Below are 10,037 nucleotides of genomic sequence, written 5' to 3'. Positions count from 1 at the left end.
TTTGTTTATGATCATATTTTTCTGATTTGTTAATCACTATCACATCTATTATTGAATTTGTTGTCCAATAGGCGTACTGGTTTTAGTTGCAACAGTTATACTTATAAGACCACCTGAAATTTCCATGTGATGGAATAGTGCAGCCATTAAAAGACAGACGAGTCATATTCCTTTGATGAAGTGATGTAAAAAGCAGATAGTGAATTGAATATGTCACACAAATAAAACCTTTGTTGACTTCAAAGCCGCTGGAATGGAAGTTTAAGGAAACACCAAGGTTCAAAAGGCAGTTCACGTTCAAGTGGTGTAATTGTTGTCTTTCAGACTACATGGACAGTGAACAGTAAACTGTGTGAAAACCAGTGCAGCACTGCTCTGCCGGTTTTAGCTGATGTGATGTCACAGTGCTGTGTGCTTCTGGACTCGGCTGAAGAAGATGGCGGCCTCCTCAGGTTTGTGTGCCTTCAAACTAATATCTACAGCGACACAAAGTGTGGGCGAAGCTGGGGCCGTGCTGTCTCCTTGGTCAGCAAACGTGGCCATTTGCTCACTTAAATTGTTTACAAATTGCTCGGAACTACAACTTGTGACGGAAATATCTCCTCTCCGTAAAGCAGTGGTCTTCATGGGAGCCATCTATCTCATGGAGCTACTGTGTTGGCTAACCTAGCTTAAACGGGCGAATAGCTTGCCAGTGAGTTAGCTGAAATATCGCAAGGTATCAGAAATAGGCGTCAGTATTGACTTAACGTTGTTACAAAGAAACCCTAGAGCTAGTATAATGCGATATAATAATGTAAATATGTTGTACCTTCTACTTATTCTGAGGCTTGTAACCAACCGCAGACAGTAACGCTACGTTACTTGCTAACATAGCAACTGGAACATTTCAACAACGCGCGGTTCTGTGTCCAGCTAATGTTAGCTAACGTTAGTCACTTGATCGGAATAAACCTAACGTTACTTTATTCGCAGTGACTGTCTAAGCACAAGCCCTTTGTGTGTCTTCTTAATAGACATTAAGCTGTCACTGCGATTTCACAGTGACAAGTGCAATCTGGGGATTTTGATAGCTTCTCTGTGAAACAACATAAAGGTAACGATATATGTTTTAATATGTGTGTGTGTGGGGGGGGGGGCAATCCCCTGCTGCTTTCATTAGCACCCCACATGCTAACGTTATTGTACATTTTTAGCAGGATTTCTAACGTTACTCTTTAACTCTGAGTAGAAGCAGGAAAGAACCCGGCGTTTCTATAAGATGTAGATGCTTTTGTCGTTGTAGGGTTGGGAATGTAGAAACGTAGAGAGAGAACATACTGTTGGCACGCTTTGTTTCAGCAAATAGTCGGAGCCCATGTCTGCTTCAGCGCTCAGCAGGAAGCGTGGTTCTCAAACTTGCAAAAAATGAACTTTTTTCTTTTTTTTCTTAAATAACAAAGTAAATATTCACAGGATTTATGTTCTCACAATATTATTACGTTATTTCTTCAGCGCAGTTTAACAATACACGGGGAATTTATTACGACGCGGAAGTAGCTTCATAATCGAAACTACGTTACCAGGTTAGTTGGCGCGACCTGCTCATTCATTTTTAACCTAGCTAGGTTTAAGTCACTAAGTGCCGTAGATATATAGATGGATAGAAAAGCCCGGCCTGGGAACATTGAAACAGTTATAACGTTAGCTCTTGAAATGTAGTGAAGTTTTTTTTGTTATAGATTAAAGTGAATCACTAATTTGACACACACCTCATGCCTTTTTAAGGAAAGCTAACGTTCCTGACAGCTCACATTTGTGCCTCTTGTGTTTTATTCTTACAATTGAATGTCATAATAATGCTTTTTTTTTTATGTTTTCAGATTTTTGTAGGAACAAAAGCATTCCTATAAATAACAATAATGAGGTCTCGAAGAGAACAGGCAAGGGCTGCGCAACCACAAACCATAGATGAAAACTATACAGTAATGAATATATATAAGAGGCACATGATGGACTGATCTGACCACGCTGAGCTATTTGTCTGTCATCATGTAGGATCGTAGTGGCCTTTACTAAGCATATTTACAGATTTCTGACTCCTATAAAGTTTTAAAAACGTGTGTGTGGATTATATACATTCATTAATTGTTGCTGCATCCCTAGGATCTTGTACATTTCTGTACTGCAGTTTCTTTTTACCTAGCAGCTGACATAAATGCTAATACACCTGAGCTGTGGTGAATTAGCTGATAATGTTGGTGTCTTTACCATTGTTCACATGTTGATAAAGGACTTAAACAGGGCTCAATGTTAAACTTTTTTGCAACTGGCCCCACCGGACCAGTGGGTTAGAAATTTACTGGCCCCAAGACAAATTTTACTGTTTTTACTGTGAAGTAGCAACATTTTACCATTATTTCTAATGGAAGCGGACTTCTTTTTGTAACCAGCAGACTCGCCCCCTGCTGGCCGCTGGAGAGAATACAGGTTTAAATTCCGTCTGCATGCTTTCACTTTCAGACCCAGAGGTTGATTGAGTTTAGAGAAGTAACATTTGACAGCCGCCTGTCGCGTCACTTCAACTCTTGATTGGCCAACGGTGCGCACCTTGAGCTGCAAAACAACTGTAGGATGTTGAGTTTCTAATGCGATTATTTTTATATCGTTATTTTTTTTATATACCAATGTTTTTGCAACTCACTTGTCCGATCAGGCTAGTTCAACAGTCCCGACGTTACTTTTTTTCAAGCCCTGAGTTGAAAAACTTCTCAGATTGTAGGAGGTGAAATGAACGATTCGATGACGGTGGAAATTTGAATGTTTTCACCATGTCTTATGCCTCAGTCCCTGGTGCTCATTTCACTTCCCCTTCTGTGAATTTGTCTCCAGGCTCATAATTATGAATAGCAGTAGTTTTTCTTAAGTGCTGTCCCCTCACCCTCCACCGTTTCTCCAGTCATGAGCTGTAAGTGGTTCATCATTTACACCTCTGTGAGTTCCTGTCAGGCGTTGTTTTTGATGCCAACATCTGAGCTGTCTTCCTAGAACATTTCCCTAGTAGCAGAGCACTTTTGGACTCGTCTTGAATGATGTTATTATCAAGTCAGCAGTCATAAGACAAGTGGATGTTACTTTGAATCATTTGTTTAAAAATCAGCAGTATAAGCCCATGGGCTCCGAATCTCATGACCGTTCCCAAACAGCTGTCAAGAGTGCAGATTATTAAGCTTCAGTGTTCAGCAGGATCAGATATCTTTAGTAAATGTCTTGTGAACAAGGTATCAAATTAGATGCATTTCCACAGTAGATAGATCAGGATGTGCTGTGGCCACGTGCATATAGTGCACCAATTTATTGAGTCATTTCTTGTATCAACCTGTCTGGTCTTGCACATGTTTAACACTATTACTCATTTAGATGCATTAGATGAATGTGTGTCTGCATCAGTTTTCATGATGCACAGTTGGAGCACCAGCAGTGACAAAACACTTTGATCGTGCAGTTACAGTTCTATTTCGGAGGAAAACTGTCATTTTAAAATTATGTTTTAGAGATGCAAGTAACAATTATCTACAAATAGGGCTGGAACTAATTGTTGTTTTCCTCATCGGTTAATCTATCTGTAGTTTTTTCTATTTATCGACTAATTATTTAGTCTTTGAGAATTGAGACACTAATTTTTCAGCTCTTTTTACTAATCTGCCGATAATTTTCATGATTAATCATTTAACCTTTTGGTCTATAGAATGTCAGGAAATAGGGAAAAGTTTTCCAAAGTGATATTTTACAAATTTCTAGTTCTGTCCAAACCCAAAGTTATTCAGTTTACCGCAATTTAAGACAAGGAAACATTTGAACTTTATCAAATCTGTGCCATTTTTGCTTCGGTTGCTCCAGTAATCATTAATCATTTCCCCTTCAAACCAGTTAGTTTTAAAAAAGTGTGTCCATTATGACTTTCTCTTTATGCAGTTTCTATAACTTTTTTTTTTATTTATTTTTTTTATTGTTCCTAAATCCCATTAGAAGGCCAGCATCAATAACACCATAGCATGTTGTCCTACAGTACTTTCTGAGTTCTGGCTCATTGATTTCATCTGGGCACTGTGGATTTTTAGCAGTTATTGAAAAAGGAATAAATACTGCATTTGCTGGGAGCTATTTTCAGCTGCAGATTAATAAACATTTGATGCTCGAGTGAGTACTTACAGCAGCGGACGGTGTATGTAGGATTGACACAAATGAATGGCAGCGCCCATGTTCAACATAATGAGGGAACATGTCACCAGTGCGTCTCACTGATGTGTTTTTAATAGTTTTTGGACAACAATAGTGCCAATAGTGGTTTTACGGAACACAGCTATATCATGCTTTGGCTACACACACAATACTTGTCAGCAGGATCAAAAAAATGCAGAATATTTTTGTTTTTAAATCTGTGTAATTCATATTCTGCTTTTTGGTATTTCAGGAGTTAAAGTTCCACGCAATTTTCGCTTGCTGGAGGAGCTTGAAGAGGGGCAGAAGGGCGAAGGCGATGGCACAGTCAGCTGGGGCCTCGAGGATGACGAAGACATGACTCTCACACGGTGGACAGGCATGATCATTGGACCAGCAAGAGTAAGCAGCGCAAGCTCAGCATGTGGATCGACATTCCAATCCAGACGGAAAATACTGTCCACTAATACAGCTGCTGTAACCGATGTACATGTTTTTCTCGACTTCTGTGTTTTTCAGACCAATTATGAGAACAGGATATACAGTCTGAAAGTGGAATGTGGATCCAGATACCCAGAGGCAGCCCCGACTGTTAGATTTGTAACAAAAATTAACATGAATGGGATAAATAATTCCAATGGGACGGTAAGTGTTGTCACAAAGCTGATCTTCTCATTTGTTGAACTCAGAAATTGTTCTGCGTTCTTTGTGCCGCTCACATGTGATCCTTGCAATAAGTCAGCGCTCCTGTCAAAGTGACTGATTTGGTGTCTTTTTGTTTTGTTTTTTTGTGTCTCACAGGTGGATTCACGTAGCATACCAATATTAGCAAAATGGCAGAATTCTTATAGCATTAAAATTGTTCTTCAAGAGTTAAGGCGTCTAATGATGTCCAAAGAAAATATGAAGCTTCCACAACCACCAGAAGGACAAACCTACAGCACTTAATCGTAATGGATTGTTTCGACCCTCTGTCTTAAACCTTACTCTCTTAGAAATATTGTGTAAAATCATCAAGAGGCTCACTTCGCACATCAACAATATCGTCTGCAAGAGCAAGATTGGACTTTATTATTACATAGCTCATTCAAAAAGAAAATGTCCCTGCAGTTAAGCACTGAAATAGATGGTTAGCAGACTACAATACCACAGTTATCTGCCTTTTAATAAAGTTACTTTGACAATGACTTTTATGTTCGACATGTTCCAGCTTGAGTAGGCTTGAAGAGGGGGAAGCATGAGGCCATGCAGAGGCTGTACCGGAGTCCTAATAGTTTAATGTTCAACTGACTGATCACTGAAATAAACGGCGAGCTGTGTGTATGAAGGCATGTTCTGTAACTAACACCTAGTCAAAGAGAAGCCACATTTTTTGAGTTGTTAGTCAAATTTAGCAGGTTAATTAAGGAAATATCACGCATATTTTCTGAAAATTTAACTGTGGCTGTAGTCTAAAAGTAGTGTCACAAGGTAAGAAAGGTGTTTTTGTTTTTTTTTATATATATATATATATATATATATATATATATATATATCTGTATTTGACACGATACCAATATGTTTCTGTTCTGCAGCTCTTTGACATGTAACAGACGTTGAAGCCTGTTCTGTTCTGAAACCCTTGCATTTAACTTCTAGTGAAAATGGCAGGTGTATGAACTTGTGATTTTCTGATATTAAAATCACTGTCTATGAAAAAATAAACAAATCCCAAGGTTGACGTTTTATCTGATTGCACCTACAGTTGCCAGTTTTCCCACAAGAGGGCCTTAGCTGACAGGCTGACTTCAGTTGGCAATTGGAAGCCCGAGTCATGCATTATGTTGTGAGTAAGCTCTCCCTGTCAGGCCATGTAATGGAAACCAGGTTAATGAAACTGCTGGGTGACACAACGCTGCGGGTATTTGATATGTGACTTGTGCTCATTAGAAGAATATAATCAAAATGCCACTTATTATACACTTCAGTTCTCATTGAGTGGCATATTTATTAGACGGACAAGCCGGTTTCTTCAATGAGTGACGGTCCATCCTCACCTTATGTTGTGCACTAATAGTTGTTTAAGCCAGTCAGTGCTGCGCAGTATTTGGTAGTAGAGAGCTAGTGTGGCAGTGAGAAGCAATTGGGTACTGTTCCTCTGAGAATGTGACCTGTTGCTTTTCAGCTGTTTGATTATTCATAAAGTTGAATTAACCAAATGGATATTTAAAGGGAATTCACTGCGGATGGATCTTAAGTACACCCAGTTTGTTTATCTGTTTAAAATAAGTGTGTATTGGTAAACATTAGGTTGCTTTAGCATCTATCAGTATACATTCTTAAACCCTATTTACTAGGAAAATTGAACAAATCATTTTTTGTTCCAGTAACAGCCTGGACCAGTAGCTGGTCTGTGAGGGAGGCTTATAGTGTGTTTTGGGGGATTTCTGGCAATTTGCATTCCCATTATCCGCTGGCACCAGACTCTGCTTATTTCAGAAGAATTAAAATTTGATGGTCCAGCAGCAAAAATAGATGTACCATCAGTTAATTTGTTTTTCCAGATTTATTTTTTCTTCCATCCAGAGCCTGTGACATTGACCCAAGATTGGGAATACCGTAATGTTGAATGTTTCTGCAGGGCCCTATTTGTAAGAAAGTACAACTCCTGACAAATATGTGTCCTCTAAATTATTAAAGGCTTCAAGACCTTGTGTCTGTGTGTGTGTGACCTCTAAAAATGATGGAACTGTGGTGGCATCTATGTTCGACCTGTTTGACCTCCTGGCCATATATCTCCCTTGCTGTAGCAGAGCCTGACTCCGGGCAGCCTGTCTTGTCTCTGGACTGGGATGAGCACACTGTCTGTCTGCCACGTTTACCCCACACGTTCTGTTTTCAAGCTAAGTTTGCATAGTGTGAGCCTTGATATGTTTTTGGTTGCACTGTTATCACTTGACTGCTTTTCATGACCAATCAACTCAGTCAGCTCTGTCCCCTAGAGGGCGCTCTACACTTATGTATGTCCTTGCCAGGGCTCTTTGAAGGGGCTTCTGTTTAGAGGACATGACTGGTCTGAAAAGGCAGTACCACTGTGATGCTTCCAGGCTCCATTTGTGCATGCTGTCATTATTCTTTAGATAAGTGACGTGTTTTGCAGTTTGCTGTAGGGACCCACAGCCTCAGCTGTTTTGTAGGCTGCTGTCACAAAGGCTCTTTGCTGGTGTCCCTGTGTGTCCTTATGGGCTATTGAGGTTGTGCACATTGATAGATAACTAAGGCAGTGTATGTACTATGAGGGCATTAGATATCTGAATGCAAGCAAGATTTCTTCTTTGAATTTGTGTGGGTGTGAGATGAGTCAGTGTTTGCTGCCGAGGATGACCTTGCTCTTCCTCAGTCTGAGTGAGATGAGATTTGACTTTCTAGATGTGACGGTTAGTATATGGGCCTAGCTTCCATCAGCTATACTCTTCTTGCTTGTTTTGTTTATCCCCCCTCTCCTCTCGGAAGTCATGAATATGAAATCAGAAGAGGCTTGTGTTGCAGCCAGTTCACTCAGCAGCACAGTCTTTCCCAAATATAAAAGAGACAGCCCCAGGTTCCCCAGGCTTATTCCTTCATTCACCACATGTATTTCCAGAGTAGACTTCTCTGAACCTTTGCTCATGATGACTAAATTTTTTTTTCTTCTTGGGAATCTCATTTGAATGGAAGTAGGAAATCCTTACTTGACTATTTAACCTCCAGCCCCATCAGACTAATCTGAATTTCAAACTCAAGGCACCTGCACAAAAGCACCAGCTGAAGCCGCACTGGAATATCACTGAGCTTATTACACTTGTACCACCCGGTTTATTATGGTTTCTTTATAAGGGGCCATCTGAGCAAAAAAAGACTTATATTGCTTTGTGTTGGAAGGGACTGAAGCCAGAAAACCGGAGGGAGTTGTTCAGTGATCTAAGATGGGAAGGAATGTGGTGAGGAGGACATATGTCTCGTCTGCTGGCAGACTGCTGGAACCAGCCCTCTGCTCCCAGAGCTTTCACCTTGTGCCCTGAGGGGCCAAAAGGTCACGTCTCGCGTCTGTTGATACTGTAAAAAGCTTTGTCTTCTTTACGGCCAACTGAAGGGAGAATGTGTCCGTCTTCCTGAGAAACCCCATTTGTCACCATTCTTTAAGTCTTTGCCATAACTTACACGTGGAGTTTGGCAGAGAAGAGAGCTCATATAATGTGTATTCAGATTAAAAAAAGAAAATGTGAAAGATTCAGTTGACACACGAGAAAGACAGAGGACAATAAATCACACCGCTACAAAATTGTAAAGGATAATAAATTCCAAGACGTGTTTCCATTGTTGTACTTAATGTAAAGATAGCAAGGATGCAAAGTTATAAAAACGTTATCCAATTCCTGTCCTCACAGAATCTAATGGAACAAGTTCCCATATTGGTATTAAACCATGGCAAGCACAAATCGACAACACTAGCTCTTTAGTCTGATTTCCCCCAACCCTACAGGACTCTGGTCTTTTAAGATACTCAGGGGCTCTGTTGTTATAAATATTATGTACTGCACTGAGTTGTGATTCTACAGCTGTATCCTTCAATGGTAGCCATCCGAGCTGTTGGTATTGCTGTTCGCCACCATTTGTTTTTGGGTCAAACCCAACACATCCCTGACTAAGTTGTTCTGAGTGATCTGTAGTTTGTCTTTAAACCTGTGGATAATAGATTGATTTGGCCACTTGGTGGCCATGCAACAAGCCATGAACAATGACCTGATGGAAGCCAAAACGCAGTCAGGATCTACTTCTCTGTGGGTTCATTACAGGGAGTGACCACTTTCACATCAGATGTAGTTGTTTGATCCAGTGCTTATATAAAAATGTTAATTAGGTGCATCTTTAATTGTTTTCCCCTTGACCCCCCAAACCATGAATAGTTAGCTGAGTAGTCGAAGCAATTCAAAACAAGAAAATTGGGCACCAGTCTAAAACTTCCTTCATCAATTAAATTTGATTTTCTTAGCCAGGGTTTTTAATGCCATGTGCTCTTCACCCAGATTACTGTCCAGCAACCATCATAGATAACAGAGCATTTGGTAGAAACAGATCTGACCATGTAGGACATTACTGGCTGAGCTTAGTTTAGGCTTTGAGCCAAATATTGCACATATTTAAACAATAACATAATGATTTTATCAAATGTATTATTTTAAAAAAATCAGTAACAGTAACTGTTTGCTTAAGCTAATTACCCACATGGACTGTATTTTAGGGGGGTTTCGAAAACAGTGCATCTGAGTGTTCAAGTGCTGTATTTACAGTGAGATAAATGAATGGCCTCCCCTCTCACTGTGAGAAAAGAGACAGATTGGAAACACATGTCTGTTGCACTGCCGGCTCTCTGGGCTATTGACATGCGTTTCACAGAGCCATCCACATTCGGATACGCTGCTGCTGCGAGTGCTTGTGGTCATTCTTATGCTCACTGATGTTAGACTGTAAGACTTGTAGAATGACAGTCTCAAGTTATAGGAAGGCTTTGGTTTAAATCTGCTGTCAGAGTATGATCTATGGATCAGGCTATCTGGAACATGAATTTAAAAGTCAGTGTGCCGCTTGTAACTACACAACCTCGTCTTGGGTCAAAGTGACACAGAACAGGGCTTCTTACAAAATGTTGCAAAAAACAGGAAGAGAGAGAGAAAAAAAGGCCAAACTGTCTGTCTGTGTACTCACTGCATTCCAGGTTATTTATACTGAGTGAAAAAACTGTAGACTTCATGTCTCTACTTGGTGAGAACTATTAAATTACTGGTGGATGTTTTTAATTACTTCACATAAATGTTGGA

General features: G+C 40.0%; 1 protein-coding gene across 2 annotated transcripts; it reads left to right on the top strand.

Annotated features, from left to right (window-relative positions):
- The first annotated feature begins 233 nt into the window (after positions 1–233).
- ube2v2 (ubiquitin-conjugating enzyme E2 variant 2) lies at positions 234–5,918 on the top strand. Of its 2 annotated transcripts, none has more exons than XM_046051387.1 (4): positions 234–452; positions 4,454–4,602; positions 4,720–4,845; positions 5,002–5,918. In XM_046051387.1, exons 1-4 carry the CDS (start codon positions 437–439, stop codon positions 5,146–5,148), a joined length of 438 nt encoding a protein of 145 aa, XP_045907343.1. In that variant the 5' UTR covers positions 234–436; the 3' UTR covers positions 5,149–5,918. The 2 variants fall into 2 exon arrangements, with proteins under 2 accessions (XP_045907343.1, XP_045907344.1); XM_046051388.1 differs by lacking the exon at positions 234–452 and adding an exon at positions 926–1,096.
- Positions 5,919–10,037: the final 4,119 nt, after the last annotated feature.

Source organism: Micropterus dolomieu, linkage group LG06 (assembly GCF_021292245.1).
Source record: "Micropterus dolomieu isolate WLL.071019.BEF.003 ecotype Adirondacks linkage group LG06, ASM2129224v1, whole genome shotgun sequence".
Classification (NCBI taxonomy): Eukaryota; Metazoa; Chordata; class Actinopteri; order Centrarchiformes; family Centrarchidae; genus Micropterus; species Micropterus dolomieu.
The sequence above is the reverse complement of the archived record's forward strand: the minus strand, read 5'-3'. Positions and strand labels throughout refer to the sequence as shown.

What these genes read in the sequence shown, in the direction of transcription:
- ube2v2 (XM_046051387.1), top strand. An exon ending in TGATCATTGGACCAGCAAGA is followed by an intron (nt 4,603 to 4,719) that starts GTAAGCAGCGCA and finishes TGTGTTTTTCAG; the next exon opens with ACCAATTATGAGAACAGGAT. An exon ending in TAAATAATTCCAATGGGACG is followed by an intron (nt 4,846 to 5,001) that starts GTAAGTGTTGTC and finishes TGTGTCTCACAG; the next exon opens with GTGGATTCACGTAGCATACC.